Raw genomic sequence first — 27,343 nt, forward strand, 5'->3', positions numbered from 1 at the left:
CAAACAGTACCAGCAAGGAGTGCTTTCTGTTCCTGCTGGGACTGGACCTTGACATCCATCTGGACTTTTACACATTGCTTCAGCTCCACAAAGGTGTTCGACAGAGACAGGACCCCAGGCTTCAGGGAGGGCCCTGTGCCTTGGAGGCTTGACCACCTTATGGGACACGATTGCTACCTGCTTGGTGCTTGCAGCATTGGTGGCAGCTCTCTGCTGTGGCTAGTAACAGAGTTTGGGGTTCAGGAAGTCAGTATTAGAGCACGGGGCCATGGGCTGGTAGCCAGCAGGTGGCAATGAGTGCCAGACATGACCAGGCGGCTAGTGGCCAGGACAACACTTGGGGAGGCCAAGAACAGGACTGTTTCTGATTCCAGACATGGGTGGTGCCGCCTGGCACTGGCTGAGTGCTGGAGTCAGTGGCTGCTCCCTGGCCACTGCCATTCTCAAGTTGGCTCCTGGTCCTAATTCTCTTAGGAAGAGGACTTGTGGGGCATTTCCAGTAGGATCCTGCTTCCCTCAGAAGGTAGGAAAAGGAGAAAGATCTCTTCAAATACCCCTGCTTGTCAGGTCTACCATTTAGTGGGCCCTTTTCCTTAGATGGACACAGCTTGGTCTGAGTTTGTGACTGCAAAGTGGCCCACAGGTGACCCTGGCAGAAGAGGTGGTGAGGCACAAATACCATGCAGACAGCTGTCTCTGTGCCCAGGGGTCCCTTTTTCCTTCCAACCTTGATCCTTCCTCAGCCTTCTGCCTGGGAGCCCCACTGTGTAGTCACAGAAGGAATGGTGCACAATGCAAGCCTCTGTCACTCCAGGGGAGGAAGATGCTGCCAGGGAACCATGCAGATACCTCTAGAGTCAGCCTCCTTGAGCCCACTGCTGAAGGCTGACAGAAGACTTAATCTGTGCATCTCAGCATCTGGGTATCCAACGTGAGCTGCAGGCCTTCCAAGGGGCAGCGCCAAGATGCAGATGAGGGAGCTAGGCCAAAGGCAGAGAAGGCGACAGAAGCTTCAGCGTGCATGCCAGGGCTTGCAGTCTATGTGAGGCCGGGACAACATCACCAGGAGAGATATGGTCATGGGGAAATTTGGGTGATATCAGGACATGGGAGTAAGGCCTGGGCTGAGACCCTCAGCATCCCCATGTTGGTTCAGGTACTTATCTCTCATCCATGTTCACCAGAAAGATGAGGACAATTAGTTAAGGTACTGGAGAATGACTACCCAAAAGCCCCTAGGTCTGACCCTTGTTCTCAGTGCCAGCTCCACTGGGGCACCTCACCCAATGACAGCTCACCCAAAGCCTGAGCTACCACAGCCAATCCTGTCCTTCCTAGGGACTTTGTTGAGACCAATTCAGATGGGAGGGAAGGGCAGGGTGGGCGAGGTGTGGCACCAGCGACTCCTTTCCATAAACAAAACTGTAGCTTTGGGCTTTTGGCAGGGTTGCTTGGCTGAGTAAGCTTTACCCAGCTGCCTCCTTCCCCTGACAGGCCTGTGTCCTGGGCCTTTATTTCCTGCCCAACTGGCTACGGAAGTGACAGGAGGCCTGGGCCCTGTCCTTTGGGAACATCCTATGGCTGGAGTTTGGGGAAATGATATCCCGCTTCCCCCATTTCCCATAGGGTTTCTCCTTTGCCTTACACATAGCCCTCCAGAGCCCAGCCAGGATGAGCCACTAAGGATGGCTGAGATGCTGTGGGAGGACATATAGGACAGGCAGGAGCTTTATTCTTGGTGACTTTTTCTCTCTGGCCAGGGAGGGCACTAAGGATGGCTGAGATGCTGTCGGAGGACATATAGGGCAGGCAGGAGCTTTTATTCTTGGTGACTTTTTTTTTCTCTTCCCAAGACTACTGTGTACGGCCAGTGTGATAATTACAGACTGGGGATCTGGCCTACATATCCTTCCCTGGCTGCGCCTGCTTGTCCCTCCTCACCTTCAGGCCTCTGCCACACTCCCTCAGGCTGGAATCTCCCCACCGCTTATTCCAGCTGCTCCAGTCAGAAGCCTTGTCCTCACCGGACACATTCCAGCCTTCCCCATTTCCTCAAGAGCAGTGCTCCTGTCATCTGTGGTTTCGGTGTCTAGAATGGGACTTGACATCAGTGTCAGGTAATCTTTGTTGACAGGACAAATGACGCTGGGATGGAGCTGACTGTGACCAGACACCGTGTGAAGTGCTTTCTGGGAGCCAGCTCTTACTCCACACAACTGTCCCGTGAGCCTGGTGTCTGCGCCCTTCTCACAGTGTAGATGAGGATGCCAAGGCCCAGAGAGGTTAAGTGACATGCCCAAGGTCACCCAGCCAGTGCTTAAGAAGCCAGACTTGAGCGTGAGGCAGCTGGAGTCCACACTGACACTAATAACTGGTTTTCTATGCTGCTTTTGGGTTTGATCCCAACTGACGGACACAGTCCTTTATAGGAGGTGGACACCCATGTCATTTTGAAGCGAGACACCTGCTAGACTGGGCAGTTCAATCCAGTTGATGTGCGTTTTCCAAGTGTTTTCACCCTTGTCCGTGTTCCTGAATTTACACTGACCACACTTGAAGACTGGGTTTGGCCTGGAGTAGTGGTTCATCATCCCTAATCCTAGCACTCTGGAGGTGGAGGCAGGAGAATTAGGAGTTCAAGGGCTACATGAAACCTGTCTCAAAAAGAAAGTCAAAATCCTAAGAAGCCCCAGATACATTACCCATAATTCCCAGCACCAGAGAAACACAGGCAGGAAGCTGACTATTGCAAATTGAAAGCCAGCCTGATCTACATAGTGAGTTTCATGGCAGCCAGGGCTAGCTAGTGACTCTATCTCATAAAATCCAAACCAAACCAAACCCACATGGTCATGTCAAACACAGTGATTTGGTTCCAGTGACTGTCTGAAGAATGGTCATTTTGCTAGGCTTCCAAACAGGCAAACACACAATTTCTCGAAAGCCCCTTGACACCTTCTGGCAAGTCTGTTTCCAGTTCTGGGAAATGGACTGACTCCCACTTACAGTGTGAGGCTTGAGAGGGAATTCTGAGCAGGTCCTGAACCAGTGTCAAATGTCGGAACTCTGCACACCTGCCCCAGCCAGCCAGGTGACGTGATTGTCTGGCAGAGATTAGGCCAGGTGCCTGTTCCTTGTCCCTCGGAGCCCCTGTCCGGGACCTGAGCAGGGCGGATCTAGGAGATAGCGGGCAGGTCCCTGAGGCCCAGAAGGGCTTTTCTTGCCACCTGATGGGGAGGAGCGGCCGGCTGAAAGCCTCTTTTTTGCTGCAGATGGATGGTGTCCCACCCCTTCTGGCTCGCTGAGCTGTTTAGTTAGTACGGGAGGGTGGGGGGTAGGAAGCTGGCTGTCCCTTCTGCCAAGTGCAGCTAACAAGTGGCAGCTTGCAGGCCGGGGCAGGCTGCGGTGACCCTGCTGGGGACAGCCAATGAGCTCCCGGGCTGCGGTGGCACCACCAGGCAGCCTGCCTGCCTTTGGCTGGCGTGCAAGCGGGAGGGGCCTGGGCCCGCCACTCAGGGCTGGCGGCCCTGTCTCCGGGAGGCTGGGCAGATCTGCGGCTCACTCACCCTTGCTGCCTGAGGCTGCCTCAGTGTTAGCTTTTCCTACCTCCCAGGGAGAGGAAACTGTGGGAGAGAAGATGGTGGACCAGAGATGGCAAGACTCACTTGGGAATTTCCTGCATATCCCAGATCAGGAATGGGCTCCAGCCCAGGCCAGTGACAGGAAAAACAGAAGGTGTAAAGGGGTGATGGGCAGGTCCCCATCTAGGATTGATGTCTGGGGCACCATGTTCTTCAGCCCCACAGCCATCTGGGCTCCATATCCTTTGTCTGCAGCTCCTGAGGAGCAGGCTGGATGGTGTCCATAGCAACTGGTGGGAGCTCTATGCCCCAATCTCCTGCTCAATGCATACCCACCACTGCCAATGACATAATAAACATATATTTATAGATGTACAATATCAGAACTCTAATTCAAGAAATACAGCTTCTCAGGGGATCCTTTAGGATCTATGTTCTTATTGCACATGGCTCAGCCCCTCTAGGGACAGGTACCAAGACCAGACAGTTGGGGTGGCGGAGGCAGAGCACCAGGACCACTGTGGGCGGGGTACTCTGGCCTGCGCCCAGTTCTCATCATCTCTCCGGGCCAGGGTGGCCACTTCATTGCAGGGTGGGATCTTGTTTTAAAAAGAAACCAGATTTGACATTCCTAACCAAACTTCCTTTACCAGCAAGAATCCTATTTGTTAGGGGTTGAATTATAGAGAGAGACCCTGGGGGGACAGATGCCACCTCTGGGCTGGCAGCTTGGGGAAGTAAGGCTTTGGAAGACGGCAGGTGCAACGCCACATCCACCGCCACAGGAAAACTGAGAAATGGCGGTTCCCAAAGGCCCATGATAACCATGGGAGTAGACTAAACTCCCTCCTGCCCTGGCAGCAATGGCTGCTTTGAGAAAATTCCGCATCTGAAGGGGAAAGCCATTCTGGTTGTCGTGGATTCTTCATCAAGTGACTAAAGGTCTGGTAGAGTCCGCTGTGGAAGGAGAGACAGGCGCCCACAGGCAACGGGCTCCTCTTCACAGGCTTGGCTGCACCTGGGTCCTGGCTCAACTCCCGGATGAAGAGCCTTCTGGAGTTCTTGGTGCACAACTTAGAACCTGTTGGCAATGGTGGAGCTGTGCCGTGGCACCTGTAAGGCAAACCCACCTGGGGACTTGGGTGGGGAAGAGGTATGGGTAGGGGGACTGGCTGCAGGGCTCCTGGGCACTAGAGCCGAGAGTCCACCTGAGGCTGCCAGGAGGAGGCAGCATGAGGAGCTGGCCTCACACCAGTAGGGCCATCTGGGGTCTCTGCCATGGCCCAATACTGACCACCTATCTATCTCCAGGGGTGCCTTTCTCTGCCCCCAGCCTGGTCCCCCTACCTTAACCTTAAGCCTGGTGACCTTTGGAAGTTTCCTATGGATTTATATCACCATGATTACTGCTGCCATCAAAGCCAGGCTGGGGCTAAGGGTGACTGACGCTAACAGCATCTGACTTGACTTTCCGTGTGCGGTAGGCACGGCTACTGTCTAACTTTTGAAAACCAGGCTGCCTTCTTAAACAGACCTCATTTTCTAAAATATGGAAGAAATCAACTAGACATCTTAACCCAATCCCTGCAGTTAAAAAAGACTTTATATATATATATATCTTTATATATGTCTATTTACATATAAATAGATATATATACATACGTATGCATTTCTAAATTACATTCTCTGGAACTCTCTCCTCTCTATTCCTTGGCCCATGCCTCTGTCTGGCTTCTCCTGTAAGGTGACTGGTGCTGGCTCCTGGGGGGGGGGGGGAGGGAGGAGAGACAGTGGGGAGTCCCCTCCCCCAGTCCTTCCCCACAGACATTTGCTGCAAGTTTTACATTCTACTTTCGTTGCCATGGTTTCTGTATCCTAGGAGCCGGCGATGTGGAGCTTCTTGCCAGCCTGGGAGGGGAGGAAGCAGCCCTGCAGCAGGCTTTCTTTCTTTCTGTCCGTCCTAAGAGCTTTCTGCAGTCACTGCAAGAGAGGGCAGCTGGGCGGTGTTCGGCCTCTAGTTCCACTTTTTTTCCTGTGTCTTTCCTTAAATATATAGTCCATCACCTTGGCTCAGTGTGTGTCACCAAAAATTCTCCAGGGATTTCATAGTCTGGGGAAAAGAGGGAGACAGTTAGGTGAGCAGCTGTAGCAGGCACCTCCAGCTCAACCCCACGTGCGAGCAGCTGGCCCTGCCCAAGCCCTGTGCCACCTGTGTGATGAGCTGCTCCAGAGCTGACATTGGCTAGCGAGTGGCCTTGGAGCAGTCTGCAGCTGGCTGTGTGTCAGGGGACACAGACAGAGGAGGGGGTAGGCAGGGTACCTATGCAAAGAACTGGCTCTGCCCACACTCTGCTGGGCTTGAGCCAGGCTACCCACTCCTGGCACTGGGAACTGAGCCCATAGCCCACTGGCTGGAGAAGGGGTGGAGGGGGTGGGGTGCCCGTTAATAGCAACTTTCACTTTTCCCCACCCCTCCTGTGCTCAGTGGCTGCTTTTGACCCTGAACTTGTGACCTTTTGTTCCCTTCCTCGAGACCACAGGAGAGATGCTGGGTGGGGCCGGATGTTCGTGGCTCCTAGGTTCCCAGGTGCAGAGCACTGAAGTGAGGGCCTCAGATACCCCCAGAGAGGGAGTGGTCAGAGGCCCACAGCCCTCTCCTGCCTGTGGATGGGCTGGTTCATTTTGCTCCATTTCCTCCTGCCTGGAACGAGGGGGAGATAGGCTCCCGGCCACTAACACCCATGGATTTCCCTGTTTTCAGTGACCCAGTACTATGTGACACCAAAGGCAATAAAAGCTTAGGCTTGGGAAAGGGATGAGGTGGCTTGATCATTGGAGTAGGTAAAGGAACCACAAGGGCCTTTGCCTTTTGGGTACTCCTGTCCTGGAACCGTGAGGAGGGTTAAGGCAGAACAGAGTGACTGGAGAGCTGCCACAGGCCTCAGTTTTCCAAGGTGCCCAGGGCCTTCTCTGGAGGAGGCTGGAGGTGTCAGGATGTGAAGAGTCTCTGCCATCATTACCAGGCTTCCTCCCTCCCTCTTTCTCCCCCCCCCCCCTCTGCTCATGACCAAGGCCAAGGCTGCCAGGAATTGCAGCAAAGAAGCAGTCCTGGCTCATACTTGGACCTGGTGCTGCGCTGGCCCAGAACTATCCATGCAGGGAGGCCTGCACCTCTGACAGTCGACTGCAGCTCGGGGTGCCCATCTTCTGTGCTCTGTGGTACATGTCTGTGTCACCAAAGTAGCGGGCCCGGTACAGCAAGCCTTCCTCTGCAAAGAAACCGGGCAAGGTCAGCGCTCCAAGACCTCCTGGGGTTTTCCTGCCTGAGCCCAGGGTGAAACAGAAAGACAGGACCAGGAGCTGGGGCAGGGCTGGCCTCCCAGCAGGGGAGAACCTGAAGAAGAGACTGAGCTCCCCCTTGGGAAGAGAGGTGACAGAGGCACTCTCCCACAGAACACAAGGAGGCTAGCCAAGGAGAGAACCTATGGTCCTTGTCGTATAGTCCTGGCGTCCCACAGAAAGACCAGGGGCATACAGGATCTGTGCATGGCCAAGGGTGTCCAATCTGTCTCTTACACACTCACCTCTAGCAACTACAACAGGCACCAGTGACCCATGACGACCTCAATGAAGTCATCAATTGGCCCTGGGCTTATAGCCCCAGGGGAAGCCAGGAGTGGAGTTCAAGTCTTGGCAGTAAGGCGGTTGGCACAGGACAATGCCAGGTGCTGGGCAGCATTTGAGCCGGGTTTTCCTATTCTCAGGCACAGTTCCTGGTTGCCCCTTTCCAGCTATCACCAGCGCTGCTACTCCCACCCTCCCATGCTTGAGAACACAGATGAGTATCCACAGGTACACACTTGCACACATGCGTGCACATACGCGCAGACACGAACACATGCACGAGGACATGCACACACATACGAACACACACACGCACGCACACACGCACAAACACGAACACATGCACGAGGATATGCATACACACACACATGCGCACACACGCACAGACACGAACACATGCACGAGGACATGCACATACACACAAACACACACGCACACACATGTGTGCACTCACTCTGCTGCTTTTCCTTCCAGCAGTTGTTTCGGAGGTTGGCGATATAATCATCTTCCACATTCCGTTCCACGGTTTTGAGGCTGGAGCCCGTGTATTCTTCAGAAAAGGTGTCTGCCACATAGTACGTGACCCTCAGGTGGTCAGTGACTCGCTTGTGGACATGGCCCACCGACCTGACCAGAAACACAGCAGGCACAAAGTGGGCAGCTGGAAGGGTGATGGCCCGGTGGCAGGAGGTGCCACACAGGCCACAGGGACAGCTGGCTCCCCAAAATGAAGGTCTGCAGCGAAGGCGGAATGCCCTCTGCTGCATGAAGAGTCCAGCCTATGGAAACCCCACCTTTAGGTGCTCTGCTGAGAACTGGGGCATGTGGGAGAAGTCCTGAGGAGAGGTCTGGGAAGCTGCTCTTGGCAAGGGTGTGGGCTCTGTCTTCCCTGTCTCTAAGCTCAGGGATGTCCAGGGCCTGCCTGAAGTTCTGAGTCCCAGGTTGAAATGAGAGCACAGAGCTGTGTCTGTCTCTAAATGGTGTGTGTGAGCATGGGTTGGGAGCTCATATTCAACTTCACAAGAGAAACCAAAAAGGAACAGAATGTCAGAAGAAGCTGTAGCCACAGGATCTGCGGGCAGCAAGAGAACCTTGACACCCAGCAGGAGCCACTGCTCCGGGGAGGCAGCCCCAGCACGCATTCTTTATCTGTCTCCAGCCGCTGGAGAAGGGTTGCACCTGGCTCCAGGCAAGCTGTACTGGTGAAGGAGCAGAGGCCAACTCTGCCCCCTGCTGGCTGAGGGAGCCTGCCGGGGCCTTGGCAGTGGGCGGGCCAAGGGATCAGAGCTAAGGGCTTGCGGGAGCAGAAGCTGAGAAGCCACTGTTCTTGGCACTAGGAAAAAACAGGCATTGACACCTCTGAGGGTCAGCTCACTCACTCAAGCTGACCACTGGCCGTTGAGAGCGCGTAGCCACTCAACAGACATTGCTGAGCTCATCCAGTGGGCGAGGCATCTCACACGTGTTACTAATTCCTCCAAGTAGATGGACGCTATTGTTTTCATTTTACAGATGAGGGAACCAAGGTTACATGACTCACCTGGGGTCACAGTTCTCAATGAAGAACCAGGATGTAAGCCACCCCCCTCTGAAGGACTAAACCCCTGTTGTTTCTTAGGGATTCAAACAGACTGTAAATAAGAGTAGAGGCCCTCTCAGGGTCAGTAAAGGTGGGAACCGTGGTGGGAAGTCATGTTTATAAAATCACGCAGGACAGTGTGTCACCTCGAGGAGGGGCCCGGAACTTCTTTGGTGTTTTCTGAGGGGTCATGAGCCTCAAAAGTCTAAGGGGCTAGGCTCAGACAGTGTGCTTCTCGACCTAAGCCAGCTTTCTCGGCTATGCGTGGGTACCTGCTAGATCAGGGTAGGAAGGTGGAGCTCTGGTGAGGACCGAGTTCCCCTACGGTGCTGGGCTGGCCCAGGGATGTGTACTCACGGTCTCGGGCTCAGGCTGTAGGGTGGGCTGGATACCATGAGCTGGCTGAGCGCTGACACCAGGATGAGAATGAGGATGGGCATCAGCTGGACAAACACTCCGAGCCCGCCCTGGAGGAAGAACGGCTGACGGTCAGAGCTCCCCAGGATAATGGCACCTGTGATGCCCTCCCTCTCTTCCCTCCCATAGTTCTCTCCCAGGGCAGAAGATCCTCCACATGGCAGCTTTTCCAGAAAAAGACAAAGCAAGCAGTGGTGAGCACATGGTGTGTGCAGACAGTCAAGAAAGAACAACCACCAGCGAGTGTCAGTGGCTGGAAGGGAGGCAGGCCGGAGAGAGACCTTCACAGTCCGTATCTTTTTTGAATTGTGAGCCACACAAATACACCGCCGATAGAAAAGCAGTGAATTAAAGGGTTGGGATGCAGTCTGTGGTATGCAGCTTTTCTAGCACGAACAAGGCCTTGGGTTTGATTCGTAGAACAAAAACAAGACAACTAAAAATAAATTCATTATATAAAATCGTGATTTTAAAACCTCTTCTGTATGTTAGATATAAAGACATGCCTATAATCCTAACACTTGGGAGGCAGAGACAGGAGAATAGCTGAAAGTTGGCGTCCCAGACCAGCCATGGTTACATAGCAAAATTCTGTCTCAACCAAAAGTAGAGCTGGGCATGGTGGCACTCAGCAGAGGCAGGCGGATCTCTGAGTTCCAGACAAGCAGTCTATATAGCAAGTTATAGGCCAGCCAGAGTGACCTGACATACCGAGATTCTGTCTCAGAAAACAAAACTAAAACCAAACCAAAAACATGCCCACCCCCAACGAAACAGATGTGCTAGGCGTGGTGCCTCAGACTTATTCCCAGGTTTTGGAAGGTAGAGGTGGGGATATCAAGAGTTCAAGGTTGTTTTCAACTGCAGGGGAAATCCTAGGAGAGAGGGGGAAAGAGAGGAGGAAGGGGAAGAGAGGGAGGAGAGAGAGAGAGAGGTGGGGGAGCAGGAGGGAGAGAGAGTGAGGTGAGGGGGGATGAGGGGAGGGATGGAGAGAGAGGTGGGGGAGAATGGGGGGAGCACACAAGCCTGTGTCCCTCTGTTTAACTCTCTTCACTTGTTGACGGCAGTGTTTGGGTCTCAGCCAGCTGCCTGTGTTGATCTGTGGCATGCCAAATGTGTCTGAAACACTGCCTAGTTATAAAGCTTCTACTCACTTTCTAGAAGGCTGAACACCCACGCAGGCCTTTTGGTTCTCTCATGACGTTTGCTCAGAAAATGTTACCTCAGCCTTAAGAACCGACTCACAAAAATTCTGTCCTATCCGCCCCAAGCTGTTATGCAACAGGAGTGTGGCTCCCTCTGGTGTCCCTTGGCAGAATGGCACCGGGACGGCAGAAAGATGGACCCTTGGCTTCAGAGTATAATTAAGAGGAAGAAGAGTCCCTTCTTTAGGGCTACCCCCCTGGTGGGTCACTCACATCACCCTGGTTCTCCCTGCGGTCCTGCCTCTGCTGGTAGGTGTATCGCATTCGGCCATTGCTGTAGACATGAACATTACCTGCAAGGTGGAAGTCCTGAGTCAGGGGCTACCGCTTCCAGACCCCACCGTCACCCCCAGCACGAGCTGGCGGCTTGTGGACTTACTGGAAGGAAAGCCACCACCAAAGAACATATTAAAGAGGTCTTCAGGGGAGATGTCGGCTTCAAAGCCTCGGTGGAAGTCCCCGTGGCCGTGGCCATGCCGAGCAGCCTGGCTCTTGTCGTCACCAAACTGGTCGTACTGTTTCCTTTTCTCTGGGTTGCTGAGTACGGCATATGCCGTGCCGATGGCTGGAAGAGGTGAAAAGATCAGGCCTTAGTCGGCTGGGTGTGGGTGGGGCCCCGATACAGCCAAGAACTTGCTTCCTTCAGGTCTTGGGGATGGGGAGGGGGGGACTTAGGGGCAGAGACAACCAGACCATTGAGCAAGCGTTGGGGAGCAGGTGATCAGGAGCACCCTTAAGCAAGTCTGTACTCTGGGCTGTGAGGAGCACTAACACTCAAGCTCCCTTTATCATTCATTCATTCATTCATTCAGGGTCCCTACTACATCACCTAGACTGCCAGAATTGTCCAGGAACTTGTTAAGTAGCCTAGGTTGCCCCCCAACTCTTTATTCTCTTGCCTCTGTGTTGGGGTTGTAGGCATGATCTACACACCTGTTTCAGGTGTGTCCGGCTCAAGTACTTTCGCACTGCACACTCTCACCTGTGGGGTGCCCGAGACAGGGTAATACAATCCTGAAGTCAGAGTGTGACCCAAAAAAGCAGACCTGAGGCCCTTTGTTGTAAACAGAGGAGCAGCAGGCACTGCTGGGAAGGGACAACCCTCTGCTTTCTCGTGGAGACTCCTGTGTGTCTGATAATGTGGCCAGGATGAGGCTGCTCTCCCCAAGGCCCAGGCCCCAGCTGCTGTTTTCTGCTTGGCACTGGGGCCTCCTCGCCAGTGCTCCCAGGGCAGAAGGTCAGCGCTTCCCAGAGCCTGCTTCCCCTCTGCTCCCCAACTCACAGCAGTGGGCTACAGACTCATTTCGGAGCTTACAGCCCTGCACGGGAGGACAGAATCCTCTTTTCCCATCTGACAAGGCAGAATCACTGTCGCAGGCTTCCTACCCTACTACAGCTCTGACCCAGTCCTACACAACAAGGCTCAGTCACCACACCATTCCCCGAAGGGGACAGGAGCCAGGGACCAAAAACAACGCAAGGCCCTTGCAACACAGGGCTGGCATGGAGGCAGTGCACACGAGCGCCAGAGAGGGGCAGAGATGAAACTCCAGGTGCATAAAGGATGGCTTACGGCTTTGGACAGAGGTGACACACCCATTCCAAAAACCAACGGGCTCTGGGGTCAGAAGACGCTCTGTCCCCAGTGCAGGCCCAGGGCAGGTTGTGGGAGTGACACGGACAAGTGTCCTGAAGAAATCTTCCATTACGGGGTGCCCTGTGCCTCAGGACAGGGAAGCTGCTGCTAGAAGTGTGGGCCAGGAGTCTGCTCCTGCCCCCGTGTGGTGTGACTCTGGAGAAGCCACCAAAACTCTGTTTCTGCCCCCGGAACTCTGCTCCTGCCCCTGGTGCAGTGTGACTCTGGAGAAGCCACCAGAGTTCTTCCTGGCTCCTCCACTGGAACCCAGAAAATGAAGGGGAGGCAGGGTTGGCACTGTGTGAGACTCTGCAGCCTACGTGGCTAGAGGTGGCTACTGGAACCTTATGAGGGAACAGTTATGGGATTGGAATTACACCTAAGACTACTTTCTTCTCCCCTCCACCCGATGTCTTGGGAAAGCTGCCTTGGTCCTGTATTATCAGACAGGAGATAAAAACACCAGAACACTTGGGCATGGTGGTACACACTTTTAATCCCAGCACTTCGGAGGTTGAGGCAGAGGGATTGCTGCAAGTGCCAGGCCAGCCCAATCTACATAGGAAGACAAACAAGCATACATACTAACAAACAAAACCTCAAAGACCCCAGGGCTGGCTTACCTTTGAAGGCTTCGGTGGCACCAGGTGCATGGTTCTTGTCTGGATGGAATTTGAGGGCCAGTTTGCGGTAGGCCTTCTTCAGGTCCTCATCTGAGGCACTTCTGCTCACCCCTAGGATCTCGTAGTAATCTTTACACTGCTTGACCCTGGAACAGGGAGAAGAGCGTGACAGGGAGCCTGGGGTGAGGTGTGGGAACAAGCAGTGTGTGGCACACAGCTCAGGGCAGGTGTGGGGGACCAGAGCCGGGTCAGCTGTCTGACTCGAGGGGCAAGGGAGCCACAGGGAGTTCCTTGGCATGGGGAACTGGTCAGGGCCTGCTGGAAACACCATAAATACACTTAGGAATTCACAGTGGCAGCTGCTGTCTTTGGCCAGGTGGCCATCCATTGCCTGCAGTGGCTCCCTTGCTGGAAGCTGCTTTGGAAGGACCATGAGTGTCCATCAGCCAAGGACAGATGCGTCTTGCTGACAGCAATGGCAGGTGTCTGCTCATCCCATGCACAGGACCCTGAGGAAATGCTGCTTCTGTTGCAACATGCCTCCTCCCTGGGTCTCTGGGGGGGGGGGGCACCCTGGGTCTTTGGGATTCCTCATTGGCATTCTCTAGGAGTCTGCTTCTGTTAGCTACAGCTGGTGGATACAAGCTGGATTGGACAAACGACTTGGTCACACTTACTCACACTCAGCTTGCCTGCCAGAAGGTGTGAACTGGACCTCAGAAGGTCTCTGAGGTTAGCTGGTGGGAGGAGGAGGGTTGGGAGGGCCTAGTCCTGAGCGGTCCTGGCTGGTGGTGTCAGGCCCAGAAGAGCATCACTCTGCAGGGCTGCCCGCCTTGGTGGCATAGCTCTGCCTTTGCCTCCTGCCCATAGGCTCTGCTCTAAAAAGGCCTTTGTTGGGGGTGGGGGTGGGGGTAGAATCTGGAGGGCAAGATGGCCATGTCTTTGTGTGACAGACACACAGAACTGTGGGAGGCCTAGGGCTGGTGGCCAAGGGCAGAGGAACGCATCGGTCAGCAATGTCTCCAGTCTGGACTGTCAGCAGCTGTGGTGGTGGGTGCGTGGTGAGGTCCTGGCTCCCACCATGTAGGAAATAAAGCCGGACCTCCTCCATCTTCCAAGACTCTTCCAGGTCACAGGATGAAGGGAGGAAGGCTTCCCTGGCCCTTCCCAGCCCTCCACCCCATGGCCTCTACCTTTTCACAGCTGCCACTTGCTCTGAGGTGTAGCCCTTGGAGCTCTCTCCTCCTCCTCCGGCCTCGCCATTGGCTGAGGGGGTTTCGGTCCCGCCTGCCTTCCTGTGGGTAGTGTGGGATGTGTCTGTGGGTTGGGGTTGGTCACCAGCAGACTGTGCCTTCTGATTGAGGGACTCAATCAGATCTGTGAAGGAAAAAGAAGCCACTGAGGTGTCACTTGGCAGGTCTGTCCTGTTGAGCCCGACCCCTCCCTCTGTCCCACTCCCCACCCTTCCAGCAAACCACTGCCCTCCTGACGTGGACCTGTTCTTTCAGGGGCTGCGGTTCTCCAGAATAGAATATTATAGATTTTAAAATATTTGCAATATTAAATTTATTAACAGATCCATGTGATTCATATAAATGAAGTAATCGCCTTCCTTATTTTCAGATATTTTGCTTACGCACGCGTTTATTTTCTTTCTCAATAAGTAAAACAAACAAACAGATAACAAAAACCAACAAAAAAAGAGGAGCGGGTGTGGTGGTGTACACCTTTAATTCCAACACCCTGAGGCAAAGGAAGGAGTAAGGGGGTCTCCCTGAGTTTAAGGCTAGGCTGGTGAACGTGGTGAATTCTAGGCCGCCAGGCCCACAGTAAGACTCCACTAAAACAAACAAACATCAATCCAAAGAAACACCACATTCACACCCTATAACAAGCCGCTGGGTGAGATTGGCTCGGCAGGAAGATGAGCCCGCACCAACCCTAAGGACCTGAACTAGGTCCCCAGAGCCCAGATGGAGGAGGACCAACTCCTGCAGGCTGGCCTCTCATTTCCGCATGCAAATCCCATACACACACAGAGAGAAAGAATGAATGAGAGACAGACAGACAGCCAGCCAGAGAGGAGGGAGAGGAGAGCAAACACAGTGGGGCATGGGAGCATATGCTCTGAGTTCCAGGCCAGCTAGGGATACATAGTAAGACCCTGTCGGAAACAAATAAACAAAAAAATAAAATAAACATTAAATAAAAGCACATTCAAGAATGACTAATGAACCCAACAGTATTTGATCTAGAATTCAGTCACTTTTACTGTTTTGTTGTTGTTTGTTTTTAGACAGGATCTTGCTATGTAGGCCAGACTGGTCTCAAATTTCACCACCCTCCTGCCTCAGCTTCCCAAGTGCTGCTGTGCCAACTTGATGCCACCCTGATATTTCTTTCAATGTGCTTGTTTGTTTTACTAGGCTTTTTGTTCTTTTAGGAATCGTTCTTCTCCTGCTGGAATTGGGATCCGCACCCCCTCCCTCTCCCAGCACCGCACCACACTCTCTAGGGCTACTTCCTGTTGTGTTTTCTCTCTCTTTTTTTTTTTTTTTGGTTTTTCGAGACAGGGTTTCTCTGTGGTTTTGGAGCCTGTCCTGGAACTAGCTCTTGTAGACCAGGCTGGTCTCGAACTCACAGAGATCCGCCTGCCTCTGCCTCCCGAGTGCTGGGATTAAAGGCGTGCGCCACCACCGGCGTGCGCCACCACCGCCCGGCTGTGTTTTCTCTTTTATGCGGTTCTTTAAAATGCTTTGATAGTGCCGGGCAGTGGTGGTGCACAACTTTAATCCCAGCACTCGGGAGGCAGGCGGATCTCTGTGAGTTCAAGGCCAGCCTGGTCTACAGAGAGAGTCCCAGGACAGCCAGGGCTGTTACACAGAGAAACCCTGTCGAGAAAAACAACAAAACAAAAGAATATTAAATCTGAGGCTGGGCGGTGGTGGCTTATGCTTTTTTAAAAAATACTTATTTATTATGCACACAATATTCTGTCTGTGTGTATGTCTGCAGGCCAGAAGAGGGCACCAGACCTCATTACAGATGGTTGTGAGCCACCATGTGGTTGCCCGGAACTGAACTCAGGACCTTTGGAAGAGCAGGCCATGCTCTTAGCCACTGAGCCATCTCTCCAGCCCCGTGGCTTATGCTTTTAACCCCAGTACTTGGAAGGCAGATCTCTATGAGTTCGAGGCCAGCTTGATCCGGTCTACAGAGTGAGTTCCAGGACAGTCAGGGCTACCTGGAGAAAAAAACCAAACCAAACCAACACAACACAACAACAAAAAACCCTACTTTAATAGTAAATGAATATTATTTGTGCAAAGCTAACACTAAGTCCAAGTTAATTGTTTCCTAGTCCAAATGTTTGCTTATTTACACAGGGCATCAGAATTATAAGCTGTTCAATATTCCTAGTTTAGATTTAATAGTAGTAATTCCTTTTAGCTGAAAACAGTAGTTTTTCCTTTATTATGGTAAAGTAGAAAATTCACCATCTTAACCCTTTGTGTATAGGCCAAGGTCACCCAGGGACACCTTCCACAGTTACTCTCCACACCATTTTTGAGATAGGGTTTCTCAGTGAAACCCTATCTCAAAAATGGCTAACTGGTTGGCCAGAGGACCCCACCTGACCCCCACCCCATCTTCCAGCACAGGAAGAGTACAACCCAGCCTGGCCTTGGTTAGTTGTTGGGGGCCTCATTCTTTTTGTTTTTTTTTTCCTTTCTTTCCTTCCTTCCTCCCTCCCTCCTTCTATTCTTTCTTCTTTTTTTCCCAAGACAGGGTTTCTCTGTGTAGCCCTGGCTGTCTTGGAACTCACTCTGTAGACCAGGCTGGTCTCACTTTACAGAGATCTGCCTGTCTCTGCCTCCCAAGTGCTGGGGGATTCAAGGCTCGCGCCATCACACCCAGTTTCGGTCTTCATTCTTCTGTGGCCAGCACTTTATAGACTTAGTACCTATCCTCCAGCTCTCAATCTTACCCCCTTTAAGGGTAAAATTCTAGGGCACAGGTGATTTTATTTTTTGGTCATTTTGTAGCCCAGGCTGGCCTTAAACTTCCTATACAGCTAGAACAATCTTGAACATCCTGAAACTCCACTTCTGCCTTCCAAGAGACCGACAGCCTGAGCTACCTCCCTTGGATCCATTTCCAATCACCTTCATTCTTTGCAGCCCTGAGGACCAAACACGGGCCTCACACATGCTGAGCTAGCACCCTGCCACAGAGCAACACCCCAGCTCTCTCTCTCTAAGTCTCATCTTTTTTTTTTTTTAATATTTATTTATTATGTATACAATATTCTGTTTGTGTGTCTGCCTGCAGGCCAGAAGAGGGCATCAGATCTCATTTCAGATGGTTGTGAGCCACCATGTGGTTGCTGGGAATTGAACCCAGGACCTTTGGAAGAGCAGGCAATGCTCTTAACCGCTGAGCCATCTCTCCAGCCCCTCTAAGTCTCATCTTTTTTTTGGTTTTTCGAGACAGGGTTTCTCTGTGGTTTTGGAGCCTGTCCTGGAACTCCCTTTGTAGACCAGGCTGGCCTCGAACTCACAGAGATCCGCCTGCCTCTGCCTCCCGAGTGCTGGGATTAAAGGCGTGCGCCACCACTTAATGTGTATTGATGCTTTGCTTGCACAGATGCCTGTGCACCACATGCACACCTGGAGTCTAGAGAGGACAGAAGGGAGCATCAAGACCCCTGAGACTGGAGTTGCAGAATGTTGTGAGCCATGTGGGTGCTGGCCATCAAACCTGGGTCCTTGTTTTGTAGACCAGCCTAGCCTTGGACTCTTAGAGATCTGCCTGCCTCTGCCTCCTGCATGTTGGGATTAAAGGTTAACTCAGCCAGTGCTCTTAACTGCTGAGCCTGCTCTCCAGTCTGACCCTTCAGATTCTTTAAGTCCAAAGCAGTATGTTCAACAGACGTCCTCTGCTGGGTGGGAGAGGACACCGTCTTCTGCGGGGGTGGGAGTGTTAGCAGTCTGTTTGATTTAGTGGGACTGGTTGGGAAGGTTAATTCCTGGAGCCTTTGCTTAGAGTGATGAGGAATGGGGAAAGCAAACCTGTCCCAGGAGACCAGAGCTGGAGACTCAGGAAAATTCCTGTGTGCTCGTTTCTATAGTTGGGTCTCTTTGTGGTAGTAGGGATGGGAACTAGAATATGGACCACTGCCGATGTGGAATAACTTCTGTACACTGTGTGAATATATGTCACTATGATTGGTTAATAAACAAGCTGACTGGCCAATAGCTGAACAGGAGAAAATTAGGCAGGAAAGGCAAACAGAATGCTGGGAAGAAGAAGGGCGGAGTCTGGAGTCCAATCAGCCACAGAGGGAGCAGGAGATGAACATGCCATGCTAATAAAGGCACCACCACATAGCAGAGCATAAATAAGAAATATAGGTTAACTTAAAATGTAAAAACTAGTTAGTAATAGGCCTGAGCTATTAGCCGAGCATTTATAAGTAATATTAAGTCTCTGAATGGTTATTTGGGAACTGGCGGGAGAGAAACGTCTTGACTACAGATCACAATAGGCAAATGTTCTACCATGTAGCTAGTCCCTTGACCCTACTGTTATATTTTATTTATTTATCTAGGCAGGGTCTAATGTAGGCCAGATGACCATCCAGCTCTCTATGCAGCTGAGTATAAGCTTCCTGCTTCCACTTCCTGAGTGCTGGGATTACAGGTGTGTGCCACCAAGTCCCAATTATTATTGCTTAGACATATTTATTTGCTTTCAGGTGTACAGGTGCTTTGCCTGCACACATGTCCGTGTACCATGTGCATTTCTGGTGCCCACAGATTCCCGGGGACTGGAGTTATAGACAGCTGTGAGCCACCATGTGCTGCTAGGAATTGAACCTGGGTCCTCCACAAGAGCAGCTAATGTTCTTAACTGCTGAGTCACCTCTCCAGCCCTATGGTTATACTTTTTAAACAGCTGGCCATGTCAAATCATGTCAAATCTACCTCAGTGGGGTCTATATGAGATGTCACCCTAAAATGGGATCATGGTGATTCAAATCTAAGCTTCTGGTTCTTTCTGACTCAGCATCCCCAAACCCTAGTAAATGCCAAGTCATTGAAGGTTACAGTGCCCAGGCTAGAATCCCAAAACTCTTGACAGGCTCCTGGGAAAATATGTATTGAGATCCTTGTTGGGACCCAGGATACCTTGGGCCAGGGAAAAACGATGGCACAACTCACCAGAGTTCTTCCTGGTCTCAGGGTGACAGCATGGCACCAAGAGCCAGACACCTTCCTCCACTATATACCTCGGTCATACCCAAGGCTGGCTGGGCACTGGGCTCTGGAGGACCACTGCCCCCAGCCATGGCTGTCTCAGTGCAGCAAACCTGCTCCATCTCACTGGGACTGGGCAATTCAAACAGAGGAGCCGACAGCAGAAATTATGGCACAAAGGGAATGGAGGCTTTGACTGACCTCGAGGCAGTACATGGAGAAGCATTAGAGCTGGGATAGTGGTGCACACTTGTAATCCCAGCCACACACACACACACACACCCCGTGGGTTTTTTTTGAGACAAGGTTTCCTCTGTGTAGCCCTGGCTGTCTTGGAACAGACCAGGCTGGCCTTGAACTCAGAGATTTGCCTGCTTTTGCAGTCCAAGTGCTGGGATTAAAGGTGTGTACCACCACCACCTGTCCATAATCCTAGTTCCTGGATGCTGAAGCAGGAGGATTTTGGAGGTTAGCCTAGGCTACATAGAGAGTTTGGGCCACAGGGTAGGACACTGTCTCAAACAAGATTAGCAGCAACCATCTTTCTTCTTTCCTGCTTTGGAGGCAGTATCGTGCTATATAGTCGAGGTTGGCCCCCAAAATTATGACCCTCCCAAATACTGAGATCACATGTGTGCCAACACAGCTGACATGCAATGGCCATTTCTGTTACCTGTCACTGAATGTTCAGTGTGTGTGAGGCCGGCACCACCACGTGGTCTATAAAAATTAGCTCACTTAATCACCACAGCAGCCTCAGAAGGGAGGTGGCACCACCCATTGCCACTCCCCTCAGGGAGAAGGTGCTGTGGCAGAGGTGCACAGGTCCCTACTTGTTAACTCTGTGGCTATCCCCGGCTGTGTCTCTGGAGGGAGGCACTCCAGATGCTATGTTCACAGCGGCCAGATTCAATGCACAACTCTGCCCCTTACCAGCATAGATAGCAGTATGACCCTGGCTGATCCGGGACACTTATTGGCAGCTCGGTTTCCTCCGAGTGACAGCATCAGGAGGAAATAAGCTAACATACGCATGTCGTCTAGAGACTGGCAAGGGATCAGGGCCAAAATATCACACACAACCTGCGTGACCAATGGCCAGCGAGCAGCTGGCTGGGGAGGGAGGAAAGCTGTGGGTTGGGGCCAGGGGTGGCTTAGGTGGCTCAGACCACGAGACACCAGGCATGATGCAGGCAAAGCAAGAAACCAACAGATAAAACGGGGCTGGTCTGAAGGCAGAGGGAGGAGCTGGCTCCCTGTGAGTTTGAACCACGGTGCCTGTTTTGATCTCTCTGCAAGTTGTCTGTGGTCCAGGCTCAGCCAGCCGTGCATGTCCCAGGGGCAATCTCACTAGCGATCCAACCAATGGCTGCATAAGTACTCCTCAGCAAGGACTCTGAGGCTCTCTAGGCAGTTCCGTTGGTCAGCCGCTCTCTGCACAATCAAAAGGGAGTGGGGATATACTAGGGATCACCCACAAGGCTCCCAGAGTGAGTTGAAAATGCAAGACGTCTGGTTGCTGGCAGGCTGGTCTCGCCACTGGTCTGAAGGCCTCCAACAGGCCTTCAGCATGTGATAGTCTCATCCTGACTCATCAGTGCATCCCCAGTGACAGTGACTGGCAGACAATGTGCAATGACACAAAAGAGTTAGGTAACAGGCCAGCTGAGCGCTAACCTTAGTTCTGGGTGGGCCTGGGACACCAGTGAACCACGGAGGAGTGAGTGGGCCTGGGACATCAGTGAACCACAGAGGTGCGAACCATGGTCTGGTACTTGGGATGGGAGGCATGAAGACTGCTAAAGTCCAGGGGATTGATACCAGCCTGGGCACCACAGTGGGATGCTGTTACTTCAACAAAAAATGGGGGAGAGGGGTAAAAACCCAATCAAACAGCCCTGTATGGTCGCTCAAACCTTTAATCCTAGCACTTGGGAAACAGAAGCAGGCAGATCTTCATGAGTTTGAGTCTAGTCTGGCCTAAAAAGCAAATTCCAGGACAGTCAGGGCTACATAGAAAGACCCTGACTAAAAAACAAAACCCCAAACAGAAAGGCAGGAAATCAGTAAGAAAAGGCCAAAGGGGTCAGGCGGAGGTGGTGCACGCCTTTAATCCCAGCACTTGGGAGGCAGAGGCAGGTGGATCTTTGTGAGTTCGAGGCCAGCCTGGTCTACAAAAGCTAGTTCCAGGACAGGCTACAAAGCCACAGAGAAACCCTGTCTCGAAAACCATTAGAAAAAAAAAAAAAAAGAAAAAAAAAAGAAAAGGCCACAGGGTAACTGAGGGACTAGTGGAAGATTTACAGCTGCCAAGACCTCCTGCCCTTCCTCACACTAGGCGGATACTTGGATAAATTAACACAGCTTTTCTAGGCATTTCCCTCCTAAGAGCTGTGTGAGAAGGTGGACAGGGCTTAGCATATGGCTAGCAATTGTCACAGACTTGTTCCTGCAACTTTTATTGTTGGGCAAGTAGCTGAGTGCCTGTGGCACTCAATGTGAGTCAAGGAAAGAGCTCAGTCTGGGGACAAAGCGTGGGGCTGCTGACATTCAGCAGAGTGCACATGCCTGCACATGCCACTGTAGCTAATTCCTCAGTGGAGACTTGACCCTTGTCCCTGGCTGCTTGGAGGAGCAGATGAAATTCAATAAAATACAGAGAAGGGAAGGACTGGGGAATCACACAGGGGGATTGACGTAAATGGACAACTCCACTCTGCATCCTACTGGTGGTAGAGTTCTCGCTCCCACTGACCCTAAAGGCCCAAATCCCCTCAAATCCCTTGGTGATCAAGCTTCACCTCCTCTCCCATGGCCTTACCAGGGTGGCCTTTGACTCTGCACAGCCCCCACAGTGAGTCACTTCACAGAAGCTTGGGTAACATGAGCTGTAGGTACTTAATCCAGCCAACTCTCCCTTTGGAAACTGAGTTTGGAAACTCAGTTTCTCTGGAAACTGAGGCTTAATTATATTCTCAAGACGTTCCTGCAAAATGTGCTATCTTCTATTTTCTTTGAGACAGAGTCTCACTATGTAGTCCAAGCTGACCTGGAATGAAAGCTCCTCGTCTCCTGTTGGCCTCCCAGGGCTGCAATTACAGATGTATGCCACCATGTCCCCACCAGGCCCAGCTCTTTCATCCACTTCACTAAATATCAGGTGAGGCCAGGGACCATCAGGTCAACAGATGATGGGTTGAACATCCCAGTAAAAAAGTTGGACACGGTGATGCACGCCTTTAATCCTAGCACTGGGAGGCAGAGGCAGCCAGATTTCTTTGAGTTTCAGGTCAGCCTGGTCTACAAAGTGAGTTCCAGGGCAGCCTTTTGAATGAGACCTTTTTAAAAAACAAAACGCCCAGAAAAAGACAATGACTGCATCGCTTCTGCTGTGGCCTCGCTGTGGCCTCCCAGCAGTCCTGTTCCTGCCCCACAGTGCAGTTGTTCAGTTGCGGTGTCTCCCTGTCCTGTCCCCACAGCAGGAGTTGCAAGCCCCCTCTTCTCCTTTCCACGGTGAAAGCAAACACAGGAGGGTCTTCAACTCTTGTTTGAGCCCCTTAGCTGACCGCCCCTTCACCTGCCCTTTACCTCCTGGAGATGGCGCCACGACTTTGCCCCTCCATTCTTTCCCTTCTGGTCTTTGACCTGTCCCTTTCCCCGACAATTCCACGCCTCCACGGCTATTGCCTCTGTCGTCTCCCAGGACTTCTCTGCTGCGGCTCTGGCTAACTTGCACTGGCTAAGGGCAGGTGTGATGCTTGGTTGTCCGCCAGGCAATGGCATCTCCATGTGCCCCGCTTTCCCAGGTGACCTCAGCTGTGCCCATTTCCAAAGACAGTCAACAAACTGGTAACAACTGGTGCTTCCTCCTGGGCTCGAGACTGGTGGCTCCCCAAGACCGTTCCACCTGCACTCCCCATTCTGCCCACCTCTTCCCATCTAGTCTTTTTGGCTTGGGCCTTTCAAGGTTACAAAAGTTGACCTCAATTCCCCAGCATCCAGCCAGCGTATCCCACCATTATCACAGGATGGCTCTTCATCTTTGCATTCCTAACCTATTTGGGGCCATTAGCCTTCTCATCAATCTTTTAGGCTGTCTCATTCTCTCCCTCCTTCCCCTTTTCTAGCTCAGTTTTTTTTTTTTTTTTTTTTTGAAACAGAGTCTCACTATGACCCAGTCCGGGCTGGCCTCAAACTATCTCTTCACTGCTGGGATTATAGGTACGCACCATCATACCCGGCCTCATGCTTTTTTCTTTAAGAACAGTATCCTTTCCGCCCTTTTTGGTCTCCTCTAGCCCAGGCTGGCTTTGTTATGCCTGGAACTCTAGCTTCCAAGTGCACACATAGGTTCGATGGACTTGGCTGCCTCTCCTGACAAAGCAAACCTTTCTAGTTCCCTCTAGACAGAACAGAGGGAAAACCCTTGGTCTAGCAGGAAAGGAGCCCCAGTCTGGCCCCATTCCACTTCCTAAATTGAACCCTCTATATAAATTCCCATTTCACTTGCCTCTAAATCTCCCTACACACAATCCCTGCCCAAACCTTTTCAAACTTCCGGCCTCCAGGTCTTCTCCCAAGATGTCTTTCCCGCTCCTCCCAACAAAATAATGTTTGAATGTTGCCTGATTTCTTTCTTTCTCCTTCAAGACAGGGTTTCTCTGTGTAGCCTGGCTGTCCTGGAATTTACTATCGAGACCAGGCTGGCCTCGAACTCAGATCGGCCTGCCTTTGCCTAGGATTAAAGGCTTGTGCCACACACCCAGCTATGATTGTTGCCCCATTTCATACAGCCTGCAGCTCTTCCCTCTGTGAGATAACATTATTTATGTGCCCTCATTACAGCTCATAACACCTTATAATATAATGGTCAGGAGATTATCCTCCACACCCTCCCATCCCCCAAGGCTGTGAACTCACAGGTGGTAGGGACTGGACTTTTCATAACTACCCTGAGTCCTCAGCATCTAAACAACCGTGGCTATTTTTTCTGTTAAATCACTGTTATCATCAGCCCTGCAATCTTTTTTCCTCTGGAAGTTTGTTCCTTTTAGATCTTGCCAATCCTGCTCAACCACCTGGCATTAAGCAGTGAACTTTGCAGGCCAAACAAAGTAGATTCTCAATATCACATACTTTTTTTTTTTTTTTTTTTAAAGACAAGGTCTTACTATATAGCCCAGTTGACCTCAAATTTGCAGCAATTCTCTTGTCTAAGCCTCCTGAGCTCAGGGATCACAGGCCTGGACCACCATACCGGTCATAACCTGTTGCATTGAATAAACTATCCAAAACATTGAATGTAGACAATCACCTAATATTTTTTAACCATCATTTCCCTAGCCCAGGTCTAAACTAGCCTTATATCCTAGACAGTTCAGTGCAAGGGCTTTTATTAGTTTATACACAAGGCATGAATTCTGTCCAGCAAAGACATAACAAATATCCAACAGGTGGGCCTGTGAGATGGCTTAGCCGGTGATGGTACTCACTGCCAAGTCCACCTACCTGAGTTTGATCCCTGGGACCGGCAAGATGGAAGGACATAACGGACTCTGACTTCAGTAAGTTATTTCTGGTCTCCACAAGAATGAGTGAAAACACACACGAACAGCAAGCCCTGGAAGGACACCCTGTCCAAGTTCCTGAACTAGCACAGGTGGCTTCTGCCATGCCCTTCAGGTCCTATTTCATCAGCTTTCTGAACTGCTCCTGAGCTCCCAGCAGCAATCAGCTGGAATTCTGTCACCCCCCACCCCGTGCTCCCCATTTAAAAAGAGGGAACTCTCCCAAAGGGGAGCACCTTAAGCAAGTTACTGGAGCAGTCCTGGAAAATACAGACTGAAACCCTCTCCAAGAGGAGGCAAACAGGCCAAAGATCAACCTGCAGAGTCAGGAGGGAGGAAAGTTCAGGAATCCGGCTGCTTCGCCTGCCAGCACTCCTCTTTCTCCATTTCCAAACGTTGACAGGGAAGGTGAGGGGCAGGCTGCCGCTCTTCACTTCACCCCATATTAAACACCTATGGGGCCTGGGGCTTTGCAATTCTTAGCTGGGTCCTATCCGGAGTTCCTTATTGCTGAGATATTTCTCACCTACAGAAGATATAAGGATAGTGGCTCTGTCTTCCTGACAAGATCGGTGACAGGATAGATAGGGAAGGACCTTCTACCCTGAAAAGCTCTTGTTATCTGCCTTATCTGCTCCAACTCCTTTGCAGATAAGCAAACCCGAGCTCAGAAAAGTCACTTGGCAGTAGCTGTGCTGAGTCGTGGGTCTCTTTAATTCTGAACGCCTACTACGTCAATTTACTAAGTCCACTGGCACAAACCCTGTGTGTCTTTTCTCCTTTCCGGATGGCATTACAATTTTCTTTGGGAACTTAGATTACAGACACAAAAAAAGAAAGGGACAGCCGGGCGGTGGTGGCCCACACCTTTAATTTAATCCCAGCGCTGGGGAGGCAGAGGGAGGCGTATTTCTCTAAATTCGAAGCCAGCCTGGTCTACAAAGCGAGCTCTAGGACAGTCAGAGCTGTTACACAGAGAAACTCTGTCTCGAAAAACCAAAATAATAATGCTGCTACTACTACTACTAATTATAATAATGAGACTACCAGGTAAAGTGAGGCGACCGGTAGCAGAGACAAGTTCACTATTCCTTCCTTGGTTTGAGAGATCTCAGCCCTAGGCTACTGAGCCGCCTGGTACTTAGCGGCCGTAGCAGTCCATACGACCCACCACCCATGTCTGCTGGGGGCGAAGGTGGGATGGGGCGGTTGAGCCTGGGATCTTCAATAATCCATCCACCCCGAAACTCGGCGTTCAAGAGACCGCAGGAGGTACTCCGAGGTGGAGTGGCTTATTTCGCGAAGGAGTCTCTGATTCGCGCGAATGTGTCTTTCTAGGAATTTCCTCCCTGTCTAGAACCCATTCTCCCTTAGAATAGTTATGTTTATTTTCCTGAACTATAATATTTCCCAGGCCGGCCACTGGCCCTGGGCCATCGAACAGCTCCCTGGGAAAGGTAGTTCGCTTTCCCTTTCACGTGAGTTCACTTCGCCTGATCGCCCAGCGCGTCTCCTTCCCAGAAACCTCATATTCCAAAGGGTTCCACAAGCATTGGAGAGACTAGAGGGCCAGGCCTTCGGAGGTCTCCAGGGGTCCAGCGGCCCACAGAGGCTCGAGACCACGGAACTACGAATCCCAGCAGCGCCCGCGCGCACCAGTGCGCAGGCGTAGCCGCGCCTCGCCACCCCTCCCCCCCCTCCGCCAACTGCTCCCGTCGGTCCGTTCCCGTGTTCCCCCCATTCGTGCTAATGTCCCCCTCGGTCCCTGCGGCGCCTCCCACTTACCGCTGGCTCGCGGCGTCGGGTACAGCCGCTGAGCCTTCTCCAGGAAGCGCAGCGCCCGCTCGGTCTGGTTGCTCTGGATGGCCTTGAGGGCGATGCTGATACAGCGCTCGGCTTCATCCTTGTTGGATTCCATGGCGGAACCCGAGCGCGGAACCAGGGAGGGGGAGGCCGGGCGAGCGAAGGGCTGCGCCAGCCGCCGGCGCGTCGCGGGGCAGGCCGGCGCGGAAGGATGACACAACCCTCCGCCCCTCCTTCCCGGGATTTGTGTGAGGGTTGAACCCGGGCGGGAAGCCCTACCGTATGTCTCCTAAGACAGGGGCGTTCGGTTAGGTGAAGCTGAGACGCGCGGGATCTCTAGAGCGCAAAGCCTGAAGTTGAGCGTGCGCTCCCATTCTTGGTGGGAGCCTTTGGAGTTCCACTCCCAGACTGGTTATCGAACAGATGTTTACCGAATTCCCACTGTGGTCAGACGCTCTTGGTGGACGTGGCAGTGGGGTCACAACAAAGCCCTCTGCTCATAGAACTTTCGTGAGTGGAGAGAAGTCCAGTAAAGGGACACATTCAGAGAGTGACACAGTCAAAGAAAATAGCGAAAAACAGTAGGGAGATGGGGGGTGGGGGTACTGTTTAAAATAGCTTAATATATCAGAAGCTCATTTTACAGAATTCCGGAGAAAGAGGAACACGCGACTGTCTGAAGGGAGGGTGGTTCGAGTGGAAGGAGCAACAAAATGTTGAGGCTCCGAACGGGGATTTTCGGGGCGAGTTATTGGGGATTGAGGAGGAGTTTATAGGAGTCCCTACAGAGTGGAGCCAGACAGGATGCTGCTCAGCGGGACCTCTCACTCCACTGACAGCAACTTCGTGAAGGTTGTCCATGACTTTCACCCGGCCAAATCCTCTGGTTATTAGCCCTTACATTATGGTTTGACAAGAAACTATAACAATAAGCCCCATCAAAGGTAATCTTTTTTCTTTTTCCCACTTTCTTTTCTTTCTTTCTTTCTTTCTTTTTTTTTTTTTAACGAGACAAGTCTTCGCTGTTCTGGAACTCACTCTGTAGACC

The 27,343-nt window shown here is 51.9% G+C and overlaps 1 protein-coding gene across 3 annotated transcripts; it reads right to left on the reverse strand.

Annotated features, from left to right (window-relative positions):
- Nucleotides 1-3,926: 3,926 nt before the first annotated feature.
- On the reverse strand, nt 3,927-26,509 carry Dnajb12 (DnaJ heat shock protein family (Hsp40) member B12). Of its 3 annotated transcripts, none has more exons than XM_041656060.1 (9): nt 26,278-26,509; nt 13,859-14,042; nt 12,666-12,811; nt 10,786-10,971; nt 10,620-10,699; nt 9,142-9,251; nt 7,660-7,832; nt 6,753-6,850; nt 3,927-5,691 (listed from the first exon to the last, which is right to left on the reverse strand). In XM_041656060.1, the coding sequence occupies exons 1-9, from the start codon at nt 26,408-26,410 to the stop codon at nt 5,662-5,664; spliced, it is 1,140 nt and encodes a 379-aa protein (XP_041511994.1). In that variant the 5' UTR covers nt 26,411-26,509; the 3' UTR covers nt 3,927-5,661. The 3 variants fall into 3 exon arrangements, with proteins under 3 accessions (XP_041511994.1, XP_041511997.1, XP_041511996.1); XM_041656063.1 differs by having other exon boundaries at nt 6,707-6,850; XM_041656062.1 differs by having other exon boundaries at nt 6,701-6,850.
- Nucleotides 26,510-27,343: the final 834 nt, after the last annotated feature.

Source organism: Microtus oregoni, unplaced genomic scaffold (genome assembly GCF_018167655.1).
Source record: "Microtus oregoni isolate MIOR12 unplaced genomic scaffold, Mior012 000007F_ref0000211, whole genome shotgun sequence".
NCBI lineage: Eukaryota > Metazoa > Chordata > Mammalia > Rodentia > Cricetidae > Microtus > Microtus oregoni.